General features: G+C 38.0%; 3 protein-coding genes across 3 annotated transcripts in view; 1 reads left to right on the top strand and 2 right to left on the bottom strand.

The window, feature by feature from the left end:
- Window positions 1-8089, bottom strand: part of LOC135074831 (uncharacterized) — an 83932-nt gene extending 75843 nt beyond the window's left edge. Inside the window, exon 1 of the mRNA XM_063969213.1 lies at window positions 7913-8089. Coding sequence (XP_063825283.1) covers window positions 7913-8089 — 177 coding nt within the window. The remainder of the gene's footprint in view (window positions 1-7912) is intronic.
- Window positions 8090-10758: 2669 nt separating this feature from the next.
- LOC135074964 (NADH dehydrogenase [ubiquinone] 1 beta subcomplex subunit 10) lies at window positions 10759-11953 on the top strand. The gene is made up of 4 exons (XM_063969328.1): window positions 10759-10938; window positions 11013-11148; window positions 11274-11413; window positions 11753-11953. Exons 1-4 carry the CDS (start codon window positions 10845-10847, stop codon window positions 11857-11859), a joined length of 477 nt encoding a protein of 158 aa, XP_063825398.1. The 5' UTR covers window positions 10759-10844; the 3' UTR covers window positions 11860-11953.
- Window positions 11954-12207: 254 nt separating this feature from the next.
- LOC135074492 (meiosis regulator and mRNA stability factor 1) overlaps window positions 12208-26912 on the bottom strand; it is a 31325-nt gene continuing 16620 nt past the window's right edge. Inside the window, exons 11-19 of the mRNA XM_063968796.1 lie at window positions 25920-26095; window positions 25118-25253; window positions 22471-22576; window positions 21651-21965; window positions 20808-21113; window positions 19836-20238; window positions 19119-19279; window positions 16058-16154; window positions 12208-15518 (exon numbers count right to left, since the gene is read on the bottom strand). Of these exons, the coding sequence (XP_063824866.1) occupies window positions 15481-15518; window positions 16058-16154; window positions 19119-19279; window positions 19836-20238; window positions 20808-21113; window positions 21651-21965; window positions 22471-22576; window positions 25118-25253; window positions 25920-26095 (1738 nt within the window). The 3' untranslated portion in view covers window positions 12208-15480. The remainder of the gene's footprint in view (window positions 15519-16057; window positions 16155-19118; window positions 19280-19835; window positions 20239-20807; window positions 21114-21650; window positions 21966-22470; window positions 22577-25117; window positions 25254-25919; window positions 26096-26912) is intronic.

Here is a 26912-nt window from a genome sequence, read left to right as displayed (position 1 = left end):
CTCACAGAGCTAAAACAATTTGTTACATTTCACGGTATTCGCACGAATTATCCTGTTAGTTTATTTTCATTAGTCTTAAAACCTGCCTTAGTAAATCATTTCAGCATTATTCTTATCTAGCTATGGTAGCGACTTTGTCCGCGTGTTTTTTGGACTTTTACACAAAAAGTTCTCGCCCGCGCGTCTCCCGATAAAAACGCTTTATTTATTACAAAAACCATAAAAATGACTTCGGATATTGATAACATGAAAAATGATGGGATCCCCATATAAACCCACATCTCCTAATTCAGACTCCCTTTAAGAATTATTTTTGCGACAAAAATATGACTTTAGGAGGTTCTTTATTCTATAATTTGTTTTGGTTGTATTTGTACAATGATTTTGTTTTGGTTCAATCACGTGAATATTTGTACAAATAAGTAGGTCACATGTGGTGTCGGTAAGTATTAAGATAAAATGCCTCAGCAACTGACAAAATTATTAAAATCAGTACAAACGTTACGTTCATTAACGAAACCTTACTACAACTTTTTCTGCAATTTTTTTGACAATCTTTACAGAAGAACCTGCAAATATTAACAGACATAAATATTAATATCACTCGGAAAATCCTTTTATGCGCGAATAAACTTTACAAAGTACCTAGAATATTTAAGTTGAGCGTAGTATTGCAGTCTGTGCTGCATTCTTTTAACTGGAATTTCATTAGAGACTGAGCCACGCAGCTGTGTTAATGATAATCCCTAGATGGTTTACGTATACTAACCTATGTCCTTACTTGTATGTAACTTAGGAACTACATACGAGTATAATCTAACGTCCGTACTTATGAGCTTACTGATTAAAATTAGCATTGATTAAAGTCAAGTCAACCTATCAATATTTAGACCAATTAAGCATTGGCTTTGAATTTATACTTGAGAGAAGATTCAAGTTTATAGTTTGACTATCGTATACTTAAAAAAGTGTTTCACATGCTGAGCAATAAACTAAGGTTTTGTCATTTTATTTATGTAACAAAACGTGGCTAAAAATACAATTTAGTAGTTAGTCTTTAAAATTTATGAGTCGATTAAATAGAACCTTGAGGTTTCGATTAAGATATTCTAATTTGCCATAGACATTTTGAAATTAGATATTATTTGTGTTAATTTCATGTGTCTTCTTTACACATTAACATAAAAATCGTTTACAATAATTAGGTCTCATTTCCTGGCGATAAGTACACTAGTACATTAGCATAATGCCACATTTAAAATGCTCTACAATACTCTACGTTACCAACCCGATAGTCTATTTTCTCTTACAGCCTTTGAACTTATAGGTAGGAAATCTTGAAAGTATGCGCAGCTTTAGAGAATTGTACGTAACATTCAGAAACAAAGGGAACAAAGATTTTCTCTATTTTTGTTTCCTTTTACTAACTAGAGACTCTCCCACTCGCAGTCGCTTATTCATCACTATTTCAGAGCATAAGCTAGCTAAGATATTTCTGTATTAGACGCCTACATTTTTATTTATTTCTAGAAATTTTACCTTTACTGGTTGAGAATTTGTTGGCGGTCAAATTGTAGATCCTGGCTACACAGAAGTTGCAGCGGTGGAAAAGAGAGGTGGAAATAGTCCCATGCCTTTTTATTTATTTTCATAAAATATTGAAAAGTCGACTGATTAAATGATACAGCTAAACATAGGAATAGTAACATATATTGGATAAAAACTTTGGCAATACGCGACTATCATAGGTACTTAACTACACCCGTAACCTACTTAAGTATGTAGTTACCTCACAGAGATCTCATCTTTAATATAAGAACCCGATAACTTGAACTAAAAGACTTTCATCTGCGAAAGTGCTTGCTATCTAAAGTACAGTAATCCCTGTCTTATAACCATCATGTCGATGAATTAATTAAAACCGTCTGGCGCAAAATGGGATCAAATCTCAGCGACATGCTTGGGATAAATTGCGCCATAACCTAAGCTTCTAGACTAGTTAAAACAGTTTGTTCCCATTAAAGGCTTAGTAAGACCTTAAACATTATCACACTATACTTGTCATAATCTTCTGCAGCATACATACAGTCAACCAACAACATATAAGACTTTGATGATGCCACAAAATTTCGTTTTATATACCTTCAATATTTATTGTTTTCCCTCCCTGCCTCTATTGTTTTCCCGTTTAAAGATTTCTGATAGCTACTCTTAATAGTCGCAAATAGAACTCAAAAGAAACTTTAAAACCCTACCCAAAAAGATAAACATTTTATGCAATGAATCTCAGTGAAGCGAAAAAGCTTTCAGGGGATACTTTCTTCCACCAGCTCGACTCTACAAAACATTTCTGACTGGAATGGCAGCTATGGACATTAATTCGTAAACCTTTTGGAGAAGTCTGAAGCTGAAGTATTGCAAGTTACGAGTAAAAGAAAGATATTTTACGAGGCCCGTTCAAGACGACCGCTCAGGGCCGTAGTTGAATCGAGGCCTAGCATCGGGGCCCAGGAAATTCCAACACCAAAAAGTTTTTTTAATAACTGTTGCTGTTGTACCTCTTAAAGTACGGAGTCATTATTCTTTTCAGACAATCAGGATAATTCCTATATTACGAGTACCTACTAGCCATTATGGAAATCAATGGGGGATTGGAAGTCTATGTTCAGCAGTGGGCGTCCTATGGCTGAAATGATGATGATGATGATGACTAGATTTCCTAGAGATCGAGCTGAGAAAACAACATGGAATAAACTATGAACAACAATGCCTTGGAATTATGCTCTGTAGACAGGAAAATGCAATTTAAGAATAAAAAATATTGTTAGTGATTACGTCGCATTTTGGGACTTCGAGGATTAAAACCTTACGAGTAGAAACTTGTTTCCCGCTTCTCTGATAAAACACACGGTGACTTTTGTGAAATCTATTCTATGGCTTCGGATTTTGGATCTTTTATCTCAAGTCGTCCGGGCCCCAGGGATTTTCACTGCCCCCTACGTCACTCCGGCTGACCCTGCCCACTCCTAATAAAATTAATGGAGGAACGGACGTACCGCACCGGTCAGATAGAAAACACAATCCCTTGATATTTTCATTCATTAGCCCAAGAAATATTATTCAAATAAATAAATAAAACTTCCATCGCTTCTCATGAAACAATTTTACAATGTCGTATGACAACGTTTAAAAGCTGTTTTTTATAAGAAAGAAATAAACAGTTTCAGTACAGTAATTAATAATTGTTTTTACGGCTTTCACGGAATCGTAAGCAGCTAAATATTTACAAGTTAAATTGAAGTGAAGGCCTACCATTTTATTAACTCTTCGTTAAAATAATAGCATCTTTGTAAACTTATATTCCTCAAAGTAGGTAAAAAGGCAACTTTTTAAGTCTTTTGTGTCACGTTGGTGGACAATGTAAGTCTTTCGCCATAGGGTACTAAATGAATACAATAAAACTATGGCACGACTATGGAATACAGTCTCATCTTCTTTTGTGCATACGTTTCACAAAGAATACTTTAGTATTTTATCTACAAATTAAAAAAAAATATAGAGAAGCAATGTTTGATATTTCTGCGACCTTAGCTCTACACACATGGATTGTCCAGTTAACCTTTTGCCTAAATTGAAACAATTTCACCGCACCCGGCATCGTTCTCCGTGTGGTGACGGCAGAGTAGAATACATTTGTCACCAACCCCTACTCTTCCCGCGGGTGTCGTAAGAGGCGACTTAGGGACTACACATCAAACAGAGAACGGGCAGCAGCGCTCTCTGACAAACATAAATCTTTTAAACTGCGATCTCCAACCCGCCTGCCAAGCGTGGGGATTATGGCAAAACCCTCTACTATAGTGGAGGAGGCTCATAGTCCAGCAGTGGACTGTAAAGGGCTGTTGATGATGACGGCATCGTTCGGGCGAGATAAGATTTTTATGTAACAGAAATCACTTTATTCATTTTGGGGATAACAGGCCTATTTTATTTTACGTCTGCGCTTTGATATCCTGAAAGTAGGGCTGCCATCCGTCCGAGTTTTCCTGAATTTTTCCTAGTTTAGAGAGGGACTAGGAAGCGTCCGGACGGGGTCTCATTTGTTACCCGGGTATAAAAAATTTAAGTCATAGGCCAATACCGGGCGATGCACTAATTTTTATAAAAACCTGTTGACATGTCCGGGTTTTTGGCTCCAAAATCCGGGGTTTTCACACGTCTTGTCCTGGTAGCCTAATTTTAGAGATGGTAACCCTACCTTAAAGGGGCCAAGCGTCCGGAATTCCGGACGATACGGCAAAGTCCAAGGAAATATTCGGGTATTCGGAACCATTAAGGAGTTCCGAATCAGTATTATTTTATGATCCTTTCGGGGAATTTGCTCTACATTCGCTTTATGCTAGATAAGGCAGATTTACTGTCCGAAGTGTAAGTTTAATGTCGATAGACGATTTTATTACCGACTGAAGTGATCGAATTAGCAATTTTCAAAGTTAACTACTTTTAGAAGACATTTTTGAGGTATGTGTGTTAAAATTTCACAAGATGTGGACAACCCGGAAAATGGTGTACAGATTTAAGGAAACCATCTCTATATCTAACCATATATGGACTAGTCTGACTTGATTAATGATTCTTCCCCTTCGACGAACAAGAGTTCTTCCAAGTTCTTATCCCGGACAAAAAACTGAGAATCTATTGTTGAATTTTTACGAATCAGTGATTTTGATCAAGAGATTATTTGCAATAGTTATACTAAGCCCACCTTTTTCGCAAACAATTTTTATTTATGATTTCTGTCAAAGGTAGAACTTTTAGTCATAGTAGATGAAGAATTTGGAAAATTCTAGAAAATTGATTATGAGTCTCCAGCCCGTCTACCTACTTAAAGACCCTATAGTTATGCTAAATGTAGACCAAATCCTCTGGTTCATTAGAGAGAGTCGTCCTCCTGGAGACTTGACCTGATAATGATGAAGTAATATGAAACATAGTCGACGAACAGGAATTAAAGATATTCAATGTTGAAATAAGAACTGAATCTAGGTCTAGGTATATTGAAAATCGGTGTCTAGTATCGACTATCGTGATATTTTAGGTGTTTTGTTAACACAACTTTTACTGGCACATGATCACAGCTAGCGGCACGCACTACCGTAATTAAGGGTAGGTACATAACTCACGCAGTCTAGAGGTACCTATTAACTAAAGGATAATGTGAGCATTACTTTCGCAAACATAAAAAGCTACTTACGATGAAGGACAAGGGAACAATGACGTCATGTGGTTTTGATTCATATACCAGACAACCTAATTGTGCTGCCCAAAGTTTTCTATGTGGCTCTGGACTGGGACATTAAGGCTCTGTATTATGTAATGTAGTTAGTTGTAATAGCTGATCTTTTACAAAAAAAAATGTATAGGTGATGTGATGTCGACTACAATTAGTACCTAGCAACACGGCACAGCAAAGAAATGCTATTCTATGCTATGCTCATTAAATGTAGGAAATAAGTTTAGACATTATGTAGAAGTATTACATTTTAAAAACCCATTTTGGACTCTACATGTCCTAAAAGATTTCTAGCTGTATTTTTATTTTTATGTCAATTTTCAGAACAAAATATCATAGTCATGTTTCATCAAATATCAACTTTTATATCCAGGTAGGTATAAACTTGTCAAAGAATTCAGCCGAGCCATTTTGTGGCGGCGACGTCGCTCTTTCGTTTTCGTCTAGCTTTTCCATTATTATCATTTATTATTAGTCCCTGGAAAATACCCCGAGCTGTATTATATTTTAGGAACTCATAAAACGACTTAACATAAATTCTTAAAGGAAGATATAATTTTATGAAAGTATCTTGTAGGTTTTCGGTAGTGAATGTAGAAATAAAATGTTGGACTGTGAAATTGGATGTAATTCGAGACAGACAATTATTAATGGAGTTACTTGATACAGCTGCTCGTTATGGAGATATCGAATTTTAGAAGTCAGTTCGTTCGCGAACTGACTTCACGTTCGCCGATCCCTTGTCCAATGTATCCCAAGTTACCCTCCATTCCTTCATTTTTCATTCGGCCTGATCATCACTTACCATCAGATGAGATACAGGCCAAGAGCTTCCTCGTTGTGGATAAAAAAAATGTTTGTAGTTCGATGTGCGCGTATGGACAATTTAAACCTTAAAGCTGTCCAGTCATAGTTATTTACATAATGCATAGCGTCCGTGAATCACGTAGAGACTACTTAATTAGCGATAAATGGATTGTTGTGAATTATTTATGCTAATTAAACAATACTTTAGGTATATTTAGGTATTCATATCTCACTTTACAGACCTGTAGTGTAGATTACATAGCAGCACATGCGACATAGGATAAATACTTAATAAAATTAGCAACCAGTTTTTGTTTTCTTTTAGGGTCTAAGTATAGATGTACATTTTGTGTAGTGCCTAGCCTCAATTCTGAACATCGCTCTTAATCATGACAGTATTTTGAAAAGGATAGGAAAAACATGGAATTCGTCTTCCGAAATAGTCCAAATCCGTAATGCAAATCAAAGAAATGCAGCTTGCAATGTATCCATTTCAGGGACGAATAGTCGATTCCATCGCCGCTAATAATTAATTCACGAGCTAGCTCTACGATAGAGTTAGGCAAGCGAAAGGAGAAATCGCTCTACAGTCTAGGAAAATGGTGAACTCTATCCAAAACACGAAATGAAACGAAATGTGATAGTAATAAGAAAATTTCGAGATAAAGGGTGCAAAAGTCAATGGTTAAAATATCGCTATTCTTTGCTTATCAAGCTAGAGCCACCAACCACAGCTGATTTAAAAGGTCACGTTCAAAGAAACCTATACCAAATGTCCAAAGTCTGTTATTCTGGGGATACCTGTTGGTTGTATCTATGATTCAATTAGAAACTGAAATATGCACCAACCATATTTCCTGAACAATCGAATGCACGGCGTCTATCCTGTTGTTTCTTCCTTATCCAATATTTAAGTCCGCTAATCCGCTATTTCGAAAATATTTACCGATTTAAAAAGTAATCATATCCACTAATATCCAGGTTATTTGAAAACTTGAATACGTAAGTATTAAAACAGTGGTAAGAATCATAATTGGTATGAATGCAGTGTGACTGTGACAAATTTCAGTTTAATGATGAAAAGATGACGAAGCTGTAATCTTTTGTTCAGGCCAATACAAACCATCTTTGGAATACGAATAGACGTAAACATAATGAGCACATTTTTACTTGATGATCATCTAGAGAGTATTAACGATGTAGGTAAATAGGTACCTACGTATACGGATATTAACATTATCATGTATCGGTATCACTCCAAAAGCACTCGGAATTTATTGAGGGCAATTAACGTTCTTATCTTCGATGAGCTTTAACTCGTCGTCTTCCTTCGCTCTTGCTTCGTTTATCTTTTCTTGATACGTTATCTACGTTAATTCGGTAGCAACTTGAGTGTTACATTAATTTATATTAGCGGGACAATCACCTCATCCATTCCAAATGTTTTTGCTCTGAGTCAATAGTAGTTTCACGTAAAATAACAATCTCGTGCGACAATTTCCCAATCTATTTTTACACTGATCACATCAATTCAATTTACATAACAAAACGTCACAAAAGGTTTGGCTACCAACATGCCATTAGAACCTCTACGAACGTGTATTTAAGATAAACGTGGGAAACTGGAAATCTTCCTGTAAGTATTTCAAGCAAACACAGTAGCTATGTAATGTCAATATTATGATTAGTAAGTATTTTAGCTATCTCCGTTTGTTGGTCTAATCATTTGAGTATACACAAACAAAGAAAACGGTAGATAAAATTGTAAACATGATTTACGACCGACTGCGCATCGTCAAATTTGGCACTAACCTGGAGTTCCTCGTTGTACCGGGAGCGGGACGAGCCGGCAGCGTTAGGCCTCTCGAGGAGCAGGAGCTGCGTGAGGACTATCACGCCGCAGACAGCGAAGAACATGATGAATATGAAGAAGCTGATGTTGGCGCGCTCTTTGGCGCGGTAGGGGCCCGCGCGCGCCCGCCACCTCATCGTGCCGGCGCCTCTCTCGCATGAGCACCTCGCGGCCGCCCTCGCGCCACGCGACTGACTGAGGCTGTCACCAGGCCCGCGCCATACTGCTGCTAGCGATCCGCATTCCGCACGACAGATCCCCGACTGACGTGACGCGCAATGGACGACTGACAGAAATCAACTAACTGGGTTGCAAGTTCAAGGCGAACTTTATTTACACTGCACTGATTCACCGTTACTCCATTCATGCAAACTTGTTATCAATGCGGCTAAACGAGGCAAACGCACACATTTTGTCGCCGTAAATACACGCGTACTGAGGCTTAGATTTGTCTCACATCGTGTAGAAAATTAATAAGCGTCAACTACCCTATAAGTCCTAAATTATTAAATTGGTGAGAACTCCATAATTTGGCCTTAAATCTTACGATATAAACATTAGTGGATGAAGCGCGGTAGGTTAATGAAGTATTTTTGTGGACTGTTTTGAATGTAAGCCAATGTTTTCACAATTTCCACCACAACAACCGAACCCCTATTGACTGGCAACTCGGGGTCCTGCGCGCATGCGCCCTAGCCGCCCGCCCTCCGTTCAATGACTTGAGGCTTGAAATCCTGTCCTGTCACACAACATCAACTCTGCCTGTAGTCAAAGTTTAGCCGTCCGATGGCCAACAGGAAACTTCTTAAAAGACCTCTTACGACAATATTTCTTTCTTCTTTCAATTAATTATGTAAATGAAATAAGATCTACATTTACAAAAGTATCAAACAATTGTGCTACTACTCTACCCTCGTCTCTGTAATGCAGTCAACATCCTTCTTTGCCACTGCAGCCTTAAAAGAGACTGCAGCGCATCTCAGTAAATAAAGTTCACGTTTATATGAACGCGTATGCAACACAACGAGAACTAACAGGCAATAGCAACATAAACACTATGCCCTCCCTTCAAACAAGTATAATTTTATTATGACTATCGATAGTAGACAGCATAAAATAAATAAATATCCTTGAACACTTTTTATAATGCGCCATCTAACCAAGTCAATCTAGTCCCAAACCAAGCAAAGCTTTAAAGAAGCTTGTATCTACTATGGAAATCGGGTATCGATATCGAACCCGCGACCTCTGGCATAGTAGGTAGTTCGTTATGAACCAATTCACCAAACAGCACATCGAGAGACTTATAGAAAAACAGTTTTTATAATTTGAAAAAAATCGATTTCTCTTGTCGGGCGGACACAGTAAGATTTTTTGTCTAAAGAACTTAAGAATACACAATAAATAGGGTGGAATTTAGTAAAAGGGAAAATACTAATAAATAGTAAAATACTATAAGGTACAATTTTACTCAAAGGAAACATTATTTTATTTAGAAAAGAGAAAATTTTCGAAAATTCACTACCAATCCGTACCGTTTATTGTAAATCAATAAAATAATAACATTTTAAATTTCATGGTTTTCCTTTCATTAATTTGATTTATCAAGTTTGTTAGAATAGATTCCATCCTTTTACCCAACCGATGCAATAAAAGTAGGTACAGGTAATTTTTTCAGGTGGTCAAAAATTCCAGCCTGTTTATTAAGTAAATAGAATTTAATAGTATAGCCTGACCAGGAACATAAAAACCCTCGCCATGTTGCGGAAAACTAATGGTACTAATTTCTTTTAATGGCAACAGTAACTGAAAACTTCATTGACATGTCACCTTGCATGTCAGTCTATTGCTGTCAAAGTGTAAACAAACTTTATTTTAAATGTGCGCAATTGGTTTTATGAATTAAATTGCTAGAATATTTTTATAGTCGTGAAAGAAAAGTGGTTCACAATGTGCTAAAGTATTTGTCGAAGAGAAATACTAAGGGTTCGGACAATATTTTCATTGAATAATGTTTCCGACAAAGGTTGTCAAATTGACTGACATGTTTATCGTATAGTACAGTCCACTATGAAAATTGGCTGTGGTTTGTTTCAACTACCTATTTTAAAAATTTTGACACTTTCTAAGTGTTGAATTTTATGAGATTGGGAAAGAAGTACCGAGTTTGAAGCGTTCATGAGCAGACATTGCAGTTGAATATTCAAGTTCTGAATTTGATTATTGATGAATAATAAAATAAATCTACTAGCTCGATTGATGGTTTCATTTAATTTATTTAAATCAGGTTACCTATAATAATATTTTTTCGTTAATTTATGAAAATATCAAATTAGCCCGTAATCCTGAATCCTGATACATAAAGTTAGCCTATTAATTTAACACAGGTACGACTGTACTCAGTGTTGCACTATCAAATGCAATTGACGCGCCTCTATGCCAGGGTTTTTATGTTCCTGGTCAGGCTATAATATAGATTTCGATCATAATAGTCGCTTTAGTTTACGACTTAAATATTTTATACGCCTTGGGAAGTTAGCAATGCAATTACATCTCAAATCAAAATTGAATGTTACTCCGTCTGCAGGCACCCCCTCTGGGTTTGCAGCTGCTGTGATGTAGTTTTCCAGTTTTCGTTTACTGCTGCTGCTGCTGCTGCTGAAAGTGAAAAGGCGCCGCGAAGTTGCTATTGTATTGTAATAAGAAGAATAAAAAATCAAAATTTTATTTCCCTACAAATCTATTGTATTTTAATACTCCATAGCATAATCTTACAATTAAAAAACAAAAAGTCAACGTTCTTACGTCAAAATTGACAGCTGTCTCTGAGCAAAAAGAGACCACCACTTTTGCGAAGAATTTTAGTGGATTTATTTATTTTAGAATCATAAAATGGTAAAAGAAAATGAACCCGATGATAACCTATTTAGAGCGTTTGCAAGCGCTGTTTATAACACCATTGATTCGCCTGTAACATGGTTCCGAGGTGAGATAATAATTGTTAAGAATCGGTGTTGTTATGTAAGCCAGTGTTATTGGAATGGTTTTGTTTTTCATCAGAGAGGATAGTGGAGCCGAACCAGAAGAAATATCCCTGGTATCACAAGCAGTACCGCCGTGTGCCAACAATCGACCAGTGCTACACCGACGATGTCGTATGTGACTTCGAGGCCAATGCTCAGTTCAAACGTGATAGGTTAGTTACGCTTTAGTTAAAAGTTTCTCAGATCTTATTTATCTATTTTACGTGTAGTTATCAAAACCATAATTGAGTAAAATAATACTTATATTTTATAATAAATTAACTTTTATTGATTTCAGAGCTGTTGATTCTGAAATTCTTGGCATTATACGTCAGCGCTTTGAAGATTGTATGTTGTATGAGACCCCCGACCAGAACACAGTTTGCAAACCTCTGTGGGAAAAATACAAGGATGCCGAAGAAGCTTGGTTTATTAAATGTAAGTTGCAATGTTTTGAATGTCTTCTAATCCTCAATTATTCACATTTATACACAATATTTTATGTAATAACAATCAAGTTAATTCTGGCTTATACTGTCATAGTCATACTGGGATCAACCACCTATTTTCCAACCTTAAGTTTAGCCAACATGCTGTGGGCTTATTCCACTATTCCTATTTCCTATAATAACGGGGAATAGTGGAATAAGCCATGCTGTGGATACTCAAATAAAATTATGAATTGTAATATTTCTTCCATTATGTCCCTTTTCTTTTTCTCACCATTGTATTCCAACCTATCTTGATAGAAACTGACCAATAATTAATTTGTTACAGACGGTGACCTAGGAGCCTATGGTGATGCGCGTAAGGCATACATGAAGCAGAAACACCGCATGATCTGGGAGAGACGCCACAGCCCACTGTCCGACCAAACGAAGTGAAGTATCTAAATTGAATACAGCTGATGTAACTTGTTCAATACCTAACACATAAGTAGATGTTGTCATTTACCATAAAATAAATACAGTTTAGAGATATCTTCTTTTACTTTTTACTCACCATTTTAGGTATCTGTTGATCCAGTCCATTATAATTATGTTTCTTACAGACTTATGTCACTACCAGTGCCTTTTATTACAGTATCAGGGTATATCTGATACATTCAAGAGTTATAGAGAGCTAACTTTTAGATAGGTAGTCCTTTAGTCACAAATGTATGGTCATAATAATCCTGTATTATTATGACCATACAGTGTGTTAGGCATTCTTTATTATTAAAACACAGGAAATTTCAAAAAATAACATTTATTTTTTTATTAACACTACATTAATTTTCATGCAATACTGACAAAAGATACTACTTTCGCACGTACATTGATCTATAGTTCACTACGACAAGAAATTAATGATCACAGAATAATGAAGATGTAGAAAAAAAAACACAATACTACTTTTACATCTTCTCTTACTGTACTTGGAATTCTTAAGTATCTAGTCTTAATGATAAAATTTAAAACTTGCAATTGGTCACATAAAAGTAAAAACAGCATTCGTTTATGAGTACTTAAATGTATCTGCTACAGTCTTAAGAAATTCAATTGTTCAATTCATATTATAACAATTTTTATTTCCAAAATATGGACAGATTCCTCTTATGTTAAAGCAATTACATTTAAGAACTTACATTTTACAGAATATTTAGTACCGGTCATTAAATAAAACAGTTTTTAAAATTATATACTTACTTACCTAGTTTCTGAAAGATCTGTGTGTGTACTTGAATAATCCATTCAAGACTCGTATTAGGTAAAGCCTAATACGAAAACACATAAAGCCTTCTACTGCGTCTTTTTGACACATTTAGCTTTGAAAAAACATTTCATTATTTTATGTTACTAACGTTAGACCTTTCAGCAACTTGGTGCAGCTTTACCTCTAGTAGCAACTACTACAAACACGTATTGGCCAATTGAGAAACGGATTTTATTCAAAAATGCATTCTGGCAGTGTTAACAATCATACAATAAACCATAAATTAAATTGCATTGAAACAATACATTCCACGACCAACATAAAGGTCCTGCCTAAATATAAAATTAATATTACATTAATTCAACTTTCTAAACAGGTTTAAAATATCGGCGTTCCACATTAATAACGCTCATTTTTATGTAATATTACAAAGATCTGCTGGCTGAGTTCTATTTTGTACCAATTTCTTAATTAAATTGTAATATGTACACTATATACATAAATAAACAAATTATTTCTTAGTTCCACATACTGTACTTTTTGATTGTTTAATTTCAATTATCAACACTAAAAATTACTGGATTAAAGATGGCATTCATTGGTACGTATTTATCACAGTAACAATGCATTGGTGCAAATTTCTGTTAATTTTAAATATATAAATGAACCATAAATGTAATTACATTAATATACTTACAATACTAAAATAAATTCAATTTCAATTTCTTCTAAAAAATGATTCGAATGATTGCCCCATATTATGAATTTAGTTTAATATTTATAAAATTTGGCAATACCGTAAATATTTACGTTAATATACTTAAATAAGAAAAAAACATTTGAAAAATATAACAAATAAAAAAACATTTTTACACCTGATATTTACTAACATTTTTGTATTAATTCTTAACTTTAAGCAACACCATGTAGTACAATTAACACTGGAAAATCAGTCACTCTTTGTATGTTGATACAATTGTATCTAATTACAATAGGAATTCTTGATAGAAAAATAGATTTAACGGAGGTAATTCGGTGACTATACTTCCAAATGTTGACAATGTCGAGAATATATTTGATAATATACATTTTGAAATATCGGTGTGTAACAATACTAAGTCAGCATAAATCGGATGTCATTTTGAACAAATTTTAGACCGACCGATGTTTATGCGACCTACTTGCTAATGGAACGTAAATAAGATAGTAAACTATACCGCTGTACATTGCTATATAGTTTTAAGGTAAAATAATATCATCCTATTCCAATTCCATTAGCAAAAAACCTTAACTAATATAGGATTTTCTTAAACCTTACATTAATCAGATGACTTATTAAAATATGACGCAATTTTTATAGTATACATTAAAATGATTTTCCTAAAATAATAACGGCAAAAGTAGATTTAAATTTTAAGTAGTTACATTTTATAGTCCGACTTATTGTGGACTGGTATTAAAACGGTCAATTATTAATTACACAGCTAAGAGCACAGTTGCTTATCAATGTGGAACTTCGAAATTTTACGCAAATAAATTAAAATCATTGCACTTTAGGCACAAGCATAAATCTTTCAAAGCAACACAACACAACCTATATCAACAGGTTATATCTTTATAAAAGATTTGAACGTCCTATAATTGACTCAACATTATGGTTACAGTATTTGATATTAAGGCCAGTTTGAATGGTTCGTGTAGCAAGGTGCTGAGTGATCTCCAAAACATACATATTGAAACATTTATATAATGTAAATGTTATCTAAAAGTACATAAATTCGAAAGAGATACTCTAGGACAGACAAATTAATACTTCTATTATACTTATAACAACAACCACTAAATATATTTTATTTAAATAAACCAAGGTAAGCCAAAATTGCATGCACATTTAGATCGAGATCAATATATCAAAGGATAAAATTTATAGACAAAAATCAACATGTTGATTTATTGTACTTTATGTGTCATTCGAAAAATGTTATTTGAAGTGATAATATGATAACTATATTTTGTAAACTTATACTAAATCCTAAAGTAACTTTGAGCCTCGATCCATAAAGATGATATGTATATTATGTTATCGTTGCAAAAACATAGGTAAACATAAACTTTAATCACATTATAAACATCATAATTCATAATTTCATAACACAAAGAAATTAAACAACAAATAAATACATACCATTTCTGGAATTTTATCCAATTTCTAAAGTATTATGTTTCAGTCCTTCTTTGCACATATTTAACCTTATAAATAATAAATAAAAATGTCAAAAGATAAAATAAAGATTGATCAAATTTTAAGCTATATACAACCATGAATCCCAATCAATCTAAAGTAGATTACAAACTGATTGGGTAGGGAAAGACTAGAACATAAATAGAAATTAAGTACTAATAAAATATATAGGTATCATACACGTTGTTATGGTAATTTATCGTTACGATCTACACCGGGGTTTATGCGACGAGGACTGTGATTCGATCACGTCGAGCCTCCGAGTATCGCGGCCTTCGAGACGTATCAACAACACTTCATAACACTTTTCGAATGCTCTGAACATTACTATCTTAACCTAAATAAACACACAAAAATATACGCCATCTAAAACATTATTGTTAGAGACATCACAATTTTCAGGACACTTTTATTAGTCTATGTAATAAAATTCGTTTCGACCCTGGGAACAATCCTTTGATAGCTTCCATTCATCATACGAACACATGCAATCTTCACTTCATTAGAGTAAATGTTTGGAAAGGAATGCATCTTCGCTTAGTAGCATAGGGAATGGTGAATGTAACGGTTATTGTGCATCGAAATGCGCGGCCAGGCGAGTGCGACCTGTCAAGCGAAAATGTGTTAAAATGACAACACCGAAGTCATTTTTGAGAAGAAGAATGAAGGATTACACTGGGTCGTCGGCCGACCGCTTGGAAAATAGTCTTTATTGCAATAACAGATGAAGACTGATCAGTTAGAGCCTACTCCAAAAGTTTTATCAACACTGTCGATTAGAAGCTCTACTACACAATAATTATATCTCTTTCAAATAACTCAGCATCTCGAGCTGAGAGAGAGAGATGGATAGAACTGAACTTTTCGAAATCGTCTCCCGGGAATGACGGAAGACGCTTCTGATCAAGCGCGTTGACAATACGTTCTGATGTACACAGAACGATAGTAGGCCGTGTGCGCGTTCGGCAAACGATCCAATGTACCTGTTTATATGGGTAAAATGTAAACAATATTGCGTGTATGTAAAAGTCTGATTATAATATGTAGTTTATAGTAAAATAGATTATAGTATTTACATGTTTAAACTAGACGACTCAGTAGTTCAAGAAGTGGCTTTGCAGCGAGTTGTGCCTGTAAAAACTTACGTTTCTCTTGCGAAAGCAGGGCAGTGGGCGCCGGCAGAGCGCTGGCCGGAGGCGAGCACCAAATATTGTTCTTAGGTGACTCGAACACCCTTGATCCCTGAAATAAAATATATCATAAAAGTATTAATGTCTTGTTTCGCAGTTATTTGTAAAAGCAAATGAAACGAAAAACAAATATTTATTTGGAAAACTTGTTAATATAAACTAAAATCATCAAATCTGTCAATAAACACTAGGAAGGTAATTCTGATTCTGTACATAGGCTAAACAAGCATAAATGTCGTCATGATCGACGTATGTATTGAGTGTAGGTACATAATAATAACCGACGATATACACGCAATGATTTGCATCACCGTGGTGCGTCGTGCATAGAGATGTGCCGCTGAGAAAGTTCTCGTTCCCGGCAATATTCCCAGTGAGAATATTCTCGAGAACCGAGAACGCTCCCGGGAATATTCTCAGTGTTCTCGACAGAATACATTTAGTTTTAATTTTAATTTTGTCTTTTATATGTGATATTATTTGGGATGTTTCGATGTTTTATTAACTGGGCGTTAAGACTAGTCGTTATAAACAAGGCATGAAAGTTGTGAGTGAGATATTGCTGTCTTGCTCACTCTTTTCGTGGCGAACGCGTACCGCAGCTTTAGGACTCGGCTACGGTATTTGAACATCAGTGTGCCTCTGAGTTTTAAGGCCCTTGTCACCCTTGCGGATTTCAAGCGGATTCAAAGTGGATTTAAAGTGGAGCGGCGACGCGACGGAGAAGCCGCGTGAAAATATCGTAAAGCTTCCCAAAGGCTGCCCAGCCGAGCTGGATTCGATGATTGACCTTTTTTTCGAAGTTGGACCTACCTAACTGGACTGTTTGTCCCAGGTATATTGTCAACAACCTCGAGTGTAGAGTCTCCAACTTTTAGAGGAGTGGGTGCAACACGGTCTTTAGACATCATTTTTAAATCTTGTCCATGTTCATTTTGAGACCCACGTGTTCTTGTTGAGAGACATTGAGGCCATCGAGCATTGTGCCTAGATCTTCCGCGATCTCAGCCATGACTACGATATCGTCTGCTGTCTGGGTGATGTACTCGCTGCTGTACTCGTACTTTATGCTGAATCCGCTCCAGCCCAGAAGCTTGAAAACATCTTCCAGGGCGGTGGTGATGACGTCTCCCTGTCTCACCCCTCGCTGCAACTGGATAGGTTTCGGGTCCTGATCTTAAAACGGACTGTCACTGTGGCGTGTTTGTACAAGCCTTTCAACACTTTAATGTATATACATATAGTTAATTTGGCACAGTTGAAGAGACTGAAGCACTGCCCATGTTTCAAAGGAATCGAAGGCTTTCTCATAGTTCACAAACGCAAAGTGGCTGATTATACTCCTTGATCTTCCGTATAATCTGCCGTTGCGTATATTATTATGGTATATGGTACTAAAGCCTTTTCGGAAACCGGCTTGTTCAGGGGGCTGAAAGTCGTCGAGCCTGCTAGCGTGACAATTCGTAATGACTATCGAAAACAGCTTGTAGACATGGCTCAGCAGAAGCGAAATGGGTCTATAATTCTTCAACAAGGTTTTGTCACCTTTTTTGAAGAGGAGTATTACCATTCTTCTAAGTGTCGGATCAATCTAGCTAGCACGTATTTTCTATAAAAATGTGCCAAATGATCCGTCAAACAGGCTATCCACAACTTATCCAGAAGTGGCGAAACAGGCCCTTACTAAGCGATTGTGAAATATGCCCCTAATGTCAAATAAGAATAGGTAGTTTAAAAAACTAAAAACACGCTTTTAATTACTAACAGCACTAAAAAGCCAAAAATCATCAGGACCCTGGACATCATCTAGCATTAAAGTGCTCGAAAAGACAAATCCAACGAACCCAATCTCGATGAGTTTCCGCCGTTTCGTTTAAGAGTTCATATGGCTACCTCCTGACTCCATCATTAGGACCCTGGACATTATCTAGCACTTAAAGATCTCGAAAAGACATCCAATGAACCCAAACTCGATGTGATTCCGCCGTTTCGTTTAGGAGTTCTTTTGGCCACCTTCCAGTCCCATCATCAGACCAGCTGGTACCACAATATTGTATTGCCATTTCTAATCTACATATAATTGCCAAGTTTCATGATGATACAAGACTTAGAAGTGCGTGTAATTCCGATTCTAAGATTCCATTACATAGTTAGTTACATACACGACGACCTAATAAGAGCGTGTTAAAAACGAAAAAATGGACAGTTACATTATTTAATTACGTGTAAAAAGAAATTTCTGTCATCTTACATATCATTAAAACGACATTTCACGACGAAAAAAATTCAAATATAATAAAAGTGCAGTTGCCAAGAATATTGCCGAGAAAGTTCCCGAGAATATTCTCGGGAACACTGAGAATATAGCCTTTCACTGCAAATAGAGTGTATTGTTTAATATACACTTATCTGTTGACTTAATTTAATACTATTTTACTTAAGAAAGTTTATTTATTTCCATTAGATAAACATGATTCTCAACCTTTCTCACTTAGGAGAACGCTCCCGGGAACGCTCCCGAGAATATTCTCAGCTGAGAGAGCGTTCTCGGGAACGGCACATCAATAGTCGTGCAATATATCTCCGCACACGCGAACGCATTGGCGTAGGAGGAATTAAAACCTTGTAGTTTATGACTTGCGTACCTTCTGTCCCGGGGGCGTGTCGTGCATTCAGTATGTATTAAAGTAGGAGGAATTTGAACCTTATGGTTAACGAGTTATAGTTCGTTTCATCCACGAAGACGTTTTTGGAATTTTTGGTTAAGGGAAGCGCGGGGTGCGGGGAGTTTGATCCGAGCAATCCGAGCGTCATCATTGTAGTATGCGTGTGCACTCATGGATGATTTAGCGTGTACCGATAACATTCAAACATGAGCTGAAGAATGGTGGGGCGCGTCTTCGAAAATGAAACGATCTATATCGGCGTACCTTCTATCCCGGGGTCGTATCGTGAAGCAAATATGTATCAACATAAGAGTAATTTGAACCTTATGGCTATCAACTTAATGACGTACCTTCTGTCCCGGGGGCGTGTCGTGCACCGAGTAGTCCTCGGGCGCAGGCAACTCGCGGCAGCGCGGCACCACAACACCGGGGCAAAGTCCCCAGCGGCCGCCGGCGGCGTCGTAGAAAATCTCGCGGTACTGACGCAAGAAGTCGCCTATGCCGTCCAGGCCTGGAAGGAAATTGACTATATTGCTAGATGTCACAATCACAATAATTACGCTTTGCCATGCATGTCTGGAAACAAATTAGTTACTCTGCTGGAAATGTGCTAGAGAAAAAATCTCAAACCCGAGGAAAAGAGAACCCCTAAGAAATGAGGGTTTCCGCGATTGAAAAATCCGCCAGATGGCAATACATAGACGGGAGGTCCAAATGCTGCATGACTGGTGGATTTTGACATATCTGTCAATGTCATGTCAAAAATAACCAATCATGCAGCATTTGGACCTCCCGTCTACGTATTGCCATCGGGCGGATTTTTCAATCGCGAAAACCCTCATTGTATTGCAACGAAATCTTTGAGCGCGACTTATTTTTGCCAGCATCTACTAGTGAATTGAACTACTAAAGTATGTATGTTTTAGTTATGCTTTTTCAATTTGGATTAATTTAAATCTTTATCACATCAGAAATATTTAAAAAAAAACATCAGATTTCTACGAAAGTAAATAATAAATAAAAATCATTATGCTATGATTGTGTTGAGAATTTGGAAAGTCACTCACCCAACTCAGCAGCCGGGAACACAGACCCGAATCTGCTCGAGTATTCCGCGTACATCTCCATAGACGTAATAGGGCCAGTCTCCCCGAGGATTTGGGCTACGCGCCACACTATGCGCCAAGCGGGCGTGATGCGGATGTATTTGTCCGCCACAATGATGATCCCAGCTGCGGCCAAGTTTTTAATATCTGGGTCTGAACCGCGGAGACGACGGAAGGCGCTGATGAAATAGTCGTCGGTGGAGCCCCGGGCTACGCTACGGTCTGATGATAGAACTGAGCAAGCGGCTAAGGCAGAGGAGCACCAGCGGGGAGACTCGCCTGGGCCGGTCACTATCCCGCCTTCGATGCAGCCCCCAGCTGCGTAGATGAGGGCTTCTACGGTGGGCATTTCGAGGATGTCCGGCTGAAACAAAAATATTAATGTGTTATGTAATGTGCATATCTACTAGCCACATATCACAGAAACTGTGACAAAGGGGCGGGACCAGTGTCGCAGCAATAATTATGCTCAAAAACAGAATACATTGCTCGTGACAGGAATGATGACAGCAGCGACGTTATATGAGTTAACAGTTTACATTGCTTGCGTAGTACTAAAGATTATTGGAACGTTGAGTGCTGATACCGCAATGGATAGTGAGCACATGCAATGTGTGCATGTCACTGTGACACACACTCTTCACAACGTATTGTTTTTATTTTTATTACTTTGTGTATGTGAATTTCTAATGCGACACTGGGTTTCGAATTCAGCGCAAGTTGGCATCTCTCTAGATCTCTATGCTACTACCGTTATCTAAACATAATAGATTAGTTATGATTTTGCACTTTTGCCCTTCTACATAGGACCCATCGATTTTTATCTTTCAATCAAAGGACGAGATTTTATTAAATAAAGCTACGATTTAATAGACACATTTTATCGGAATCTAATCGACTTAATCAAGTAGGTACATTACAAATAGTAATTACCAATGGCGGAGCTCCAAACTGCGCCGCGTACTGCGCTGCAAAAGTGGCCACTGGCAAAGGACCGAGGATCCTGAGTCTCTGCGCCATAACTTGCTTCGCCGTTCGAGTGGCCAGCCTTACGCTCCTTTCTCCGCTAGCCTCTATCATGACTGCGACGGATTCGGGAATGAGCTCGAATAACTCGACGAGCTTCACGCAACCGTAGTGGGCTACGCGCAACTGGCGGCCGAAATGAGCGTGGTAAGCTGGCACAAAACGGGAGAATTCCATGCGTAGGTTCGGTGAGTAGCAGAGGAGTTCGACCGCCTGGAAGAAATACATGTTTTGAAGTTTCGAACGAGGAATATGACGTCATATTACGTGTAAACCTCGTCCCAAATAGAAACGGTTCTAAAACGTAATGAGATTAAAAAACATTATGTGCCTTCTAAATAAGCCATTAGGTTCTAGAATTCTGGTATTTCGAGTTCGTCAATGTCAAAACTGAATTAAAGCATTAAAATTCGACCTACTGCCATTAGTAAATGAGATAACGAAATACATAACACTATACTTGACTGGAGACTATTTCAACCTATGATTCATGAGTGGGCTATCCACTGATAAACATACGTCAATAGAAGCGTAGTAATAGGGGTTCGTTAGGACTCTTTGACTCGATTTCCACCAAGGCGAAGCGAAGTGTCAGAATTTTTCTATAGTATTTGACAGCAGCGCGGAGCGGAGCTGTGCAGAGCGGAGACGAGATGTGGAAATAATGAAATCTGATTAGTTATTCAAAACACTTCTCTACTCCACTCTGACATGGTGGAAACCTTTGAATGGGTAATAACTATAACTAACCTGCTCAGCAAACTGGACAGTGCGAGCTCTCTCCTCAGGCGTAGGAGTGCGCCTCGGCAAAGAGAGGGTCCCATCCGAGGCGACAGCAACCGCTTGCGGCGTCACTCGCAACATGAGCTCGTTCAACGTGCAAACTCCGTAGTCCACCGGAGAGAAAGTCCGTCCGAAGGTGGCGTGGAACAGTTGGGGAATGTCCGTTGGTGAAATGGAGCGGCCGGGCTGGGCTTTTAGCAGTTTAACGAGATCAGAAGTCCAGCGGCGGCTTTGGGCGGCTGCCGATATGGTGATGATGCGGGATGAGCCGGAGCCTAGCACCTGGGATTGAGAATTCACGGATCAGCACACTCTTAAATTGAGGTAGTTAAAAGAATGTAATTATGTAGGCATTTAAACTGGTTTAATTGAAAGCTTAATAAGTATTTTCGATTGCATTAGAAAAACGGATATACGACATTATTCTCCGACTTTGTATCCTTATTGGTAAAATTACATTCCAATGAGGGTTTTCGCGATTGAAAAATCCGCCAGATGGCGGGACGTGGATGTAGGGTCTGACTGCTGCGTGATTGGTGGATTTTGACATATCTGTCAATGTCATGTCAAAAATAACCAATCATGCAGCATTTGGACCTCGCGGCTACGTATTGCTATCTGGCGGATTTTTCAATCGCGAAAACCCTCATTAGGCCAATCAAATAAGACTTTTCCTAAGAATTAATTCGAAAGATTTTTTTTATCTTATTGATATTTGACACACAAAAAAAATGCAGTTGCTTTCGATGAAACCAGTTTCACGATAAAATAATAAAATCATTCTTACCACAATAGTGTTGCTCAGAGCCGCGAGCAAGTCGGGAAGCTTCGTGAATCCATAATCGGCCACTCGGCACTGCCGGCCGAAATGGTGATGGAAAGCTGGGATAAGCCTATAAAAAATTAACCCATACCTATCATCCAAGGTAGCGTAAAAACACATTTTTGTTAGGAACATGTATGAGTAACTAAAAACAAATGCATGATGAAAGGCCTTACAAAGTAGGTAACAAAAATAATCAAGGTAACTAAATTCACAAAACATCTAAAACAAATGTAAAATGTAGTTATGTTATCAAGATGTTAAAATTTGCTAGGATTGTGAGTTTTTGTAAGCAAGCAGTTTAAAAATGCAAACATGAACCCCTAACTTAGTCATTCAAGAAAGGTTACATCTGTAATTCAAATACAAGCTGCAAACATTGCCACATCTGAATCTAATTTGAATCTCAGTTTCAAAACAATATTGGCGAATCTGAATATCAAATTGACATTATGCATGTATAGACTTTAGCTCACCAATCATTGTGGCATCTTATTCACGTGTAATAGAAGCTATTTCGCATCGAACATAATCTGATATGCTGTCGACTGTATAATCCACTCCAATGGAAACGTGCAATTTTGCAAGTATAGTGTGATAAAAACATAACCCTCCTTCTGGCGGTCGGGTAAAAATATCTCAAACAGGGATTGCACTGTCTTAGTTTCCCTAACATTACTTCACTTCCAAACAAAGATTAGGTTTACAGAAATCATTATATAAATAACAGTTTGTCAATGTTATGCGACACTCAGAGGACCGACGATTTAGTTAAAACGAGTACGACTTACGACTTATGCGACTTGAATAGTTTGAAAAATTTTCAGGGTCTATTGGAGCAGACTATTATGCAAATGGTATGCACATGCCATATGCAATCTTACTTAGTAAACGGTATGGAGCAGCGCGGTCAGCGTTGCCAGACGTCCCGATTTTGGCGGGACGTCCCGATTTTTAGATCAAATTTAAATGTCCCGCGCGGGACAGGCTCGGTCCCGCTTTTCGGAGAGAGACACTCACTTCACCAGACTATTGTTTGAAACGCCATATTATTCCAAAGAATAAAACTTTTTTAATTTTTTTCTTTTTTTATTCTAACATAACATTTTCTATGGCTACTTTTGTTATCTATTGTCACGTAAACGTAATTTTAAGTCAAATAAAAAGATAAATAGGTATTTGAAAACCTTTGATTATATACGTTTTTTTACTATGTCCCGCTTCTGACGGAAGAATCCCGCTATTTTCACTCAAAAAGTATCAAAGTCCCGACTTGGCGAGAAAAAAAACTGGCAACGCTGAGCGCGGTGCTGTGCGCAGCAAGTCGATGAGCTCAATATTATTCGACCTTATTAGTTTGAAAACCCGCCAGGTTTTATTGGCAAATACTACAGGTCAGGTATACTGGAAATGTTTACCGCACGTATTCAAATTATTCAATGTTACTCACTAAATAAATGGTACCTCATTAGTTAGAAAAAAACAGCTTGTTTTGACGTTGACTCTATCACTACATAGTATAAAACAAAGTCGCTTTCCGCTGTCTGTCCCTTAGATCTTTAAAACTACGCCATGGCACAGAATAAGTAATAGTACAGGTACAGAAGGATTACTCCGCAAGACGATTTAAATAAATGCGAGTCTTGCTACGACGCGATACAGTGGAATTCAGCTCGCACAGCACTACGTACCTACAATTTTATTCACCTACAAGTTTTGTCTCTTTCTATCGCGTGCCTCTGAACTCTTCTTACGCTGTTAGGGTTGCTGTCTAGTGAAAAAATAATTAATCTACTTATTTGTAATGAGGTACGTATGTAGGTAAGTATGCATTCATTATGGAAAACCTTGGGAGAGGCCTTTGTCCAGCAGTGGACGTCATTTGGCTGAAACGAACGAACGAATTCTGAACAGTAGTCATGGTAGGTTAGGTTCCTATACTATCCTAAGAATTATTGATTACCTACCTACATGGCCAACATACCTTTCAGCATCTTTGGGAAGCAAAAAAAAAAGATAAATCCGGTAGATTTCTTTTCGAATTTAAACACCCGAACGCCGCACAATATTTCTTTCTCTTTATGTCCATTTTTAAATAATACTTCGATCATAGAATTATAATCATACTACAACGCACGCCAGCGTCCTGACGGGCGCGCGCGTGACACTCGACTGATATAATACCCGCCGGCGGGGCGCTTCGCTGTAGGTAATTATCGGATGTACCGCGCGGAGTGAGCCAGGCCTGGCCATGGTTTTGATGCGGCTTTTTGAATAGATAGAGTGATTTACATGTAGAAATTGAAATGCGGTTCTAATTCCCACGTATTTATTTGCCCAAGATAGAAAATAATAAAAATAGTAATTCAAAACAATCGTCGTTCGTCTACACGTCGTCGTACGTCACACTCACACACTCTTCCTTCTCTTTCACACATCCTTACGTTCCGTTTCGCACTCATATCCTACATGACGTACGACGACATTCAATTCCTACAAATTGGGGGCTAACACCCGTGCGAATCCGGGGCGGGTCACTAATATGAAAATAATTTGCATCGCGCCTACTATAGCTTTAATGGAAGTGATTTGCAGCGTTATTCAATCTTACTTGCTAAACGGTATGGAGCAGCGCGGCGCTGTGCGCAGCAGGTCGATGAGCTCTCTCTCGAACAGGGCCAGCATCGGCTCCAGCGCGGGCGCTGTGCGCGGCCTGTCGCGGTCGCCGCTTGAGCGGGAGCTCTCACCTGGACAAAGAAGATTTATGGAGTGAATAAATAGTTTAGGAGTATTTTGAACGTTTCAATTTTAATTGGATAGACAACTGGCGGGAGCTCTCACTTTGTAAGACATTATTTTTTGGTCTTTTGTATGCCATAGATATTTGACCAAATATTCCAAATAGACCATATATTTTTATTTTAATTAAAAAAGATCACCAACAACAGTTGACATTAAAATGTGTAGGTAGTTAAATGTATTAACCTTATAATGTGTAGTTTTTTGTTGTAGGTTTTTAAAACGAATTATAAAATGGGAAAAAGTTTGGGAGAATCTGGGCATCGCCTATGCCGGGCAGCACACATATCCTCTAAAATCTAAAACAATAAATTTTAAACATAGAACCCCAGTAACGTCATAGATTCTTACGCCCGTATTCACAAACATTACTATGAGGTCTCACAGTGCGCGTGGACGCACAGGGTGACACATGAACCAATCACAGAGCTCTATTCAACGCTATGCGTTCGATTTGCTGCTTCACTTAAGCAAGCATCGTTAGTGTAAACGGGCGTTATTGCTGTACAAAATCTATGGAGATTTTATGTTAACAATACAAAATTAATTTAATCTTTCAAAAAAAATTTAAATAATCTTTATCAATAAAAAATAAAAGCTTGTAAGAAACTCACTGTGATTGCTATGCGTGGGCGGAGTCTCGGTGCCTTCAGTCTTCCAAGTGAGATGGCGGGAGGGGCTATCCCGGACCTCGATCCCGGGCACGCTGCGCAGGAGCAACTCTAACGCGACCCCGTGGTGCGGGTCCGGCATTAGAGGCGGGAACATGGACTCGTAGCATTCTACGAAGCTGTTGGACGAAGTACATAGGTAGTTATTTTATGAGTTTTAAATAAATAAATAAGTAATAGTAATAATTTCATTCACATATTTAATTTTGTAAGGCGCCGATTATAATCGGCATATTTTGCCGAATAGTCGTCACTAGTCGGCCGACTACAAATGATGCCGAATAGTCGGCTTTCCTGACTAGTCGGCGACTAGTCGGCCAATCTCTAGTTATTAGCGTTCCTGCACACGGTGCCGTCACCGCGCCATCGCCGCGCCCACATCGCGCAACTACACTGTAGATACGAGTCGCGCGAAGCCCGCCACCGCGCCGCCTCCGCGCGCGTTCCCTACGTTCGATTCATTCCATTGCCGGCCGCGTACGCACGTGCACGGTATGTACGGTACGGTACGTGAGCATTTTAAAAACTGCTAAAATCAAGTAGCAGTGGGCGGAGCATAAAGCTTGTAGAGCTGATGGCCGCTGGGGCAGAAAGTTCTCGAGTGGTGACCACAGGTCGGTGTACTGTTAGGTGGACCAACGATCTGGCGAAGGTCGCGGGAAGTACCTGAATGCGGGCAGTTCAAGGCTGGTCGTTATGGAAATCCTTGGGCGAGGCCTTTGTCCAGCAGTGGCCGTCATTAGGATAAAACGACTGATTTACTTAGATGGGAATTAAACCCACGGACCTTTTGTGAGTTGCAGAGTGGTTGGAAATTTCGACGGTTTTACTCTAGCTAGATGTCCATAACTCAGAGATCAAAGCAGTAGCTTGATAAGCGAAAGGTCGTGGACTCATTTAACACTTAAGGCAATCGACAAAATTATAACGTTTAAG

This window comes from Ostrinia nubilalis, chromosome 9 (assembly GCF_963855985.1).
Source record: "Ostrinia nubilalis chromosome 9, ilOstNubi1.1, whole genome shotgun sequence".
NCBI lineage: Eukaryota > Metazoa > Arthropoda > Insecta > Lepidoptera > Crambidae > Ostrinia > Ostrinia nubilalis.
The sequence above is the reverse complement of the archived record's forward strand: the minus strand, read 5'-3'. Positions and strand labels throughout refer to the sequence as shown.

Excerpts from the sequence above, each read along its gene's own strand:
- LOC135074964 (XM_063969328.1), top strand. The coding sequence starts at position 10,845 with ATGGTAAAAGAAAATGAACCCGATGATAACCTATTTAGAGCGTTTGCA. Across the intron at positions 10,939-11,012 it reads GCCTGTAACATGGTTCCGAG|AGAGGATAGTGGAGCCGAAC; the intron begins GTGAGATAATAA and ends GTTTTTCATCAG. Across the intron at positions 11,414-11,752 it reads AGAAGCTTGGTTTATTAAAT|ACGGTGACCTAGGAGCCTAT; the intron begins GTAAGTTGCAAT and ends AATTTGTTACAG.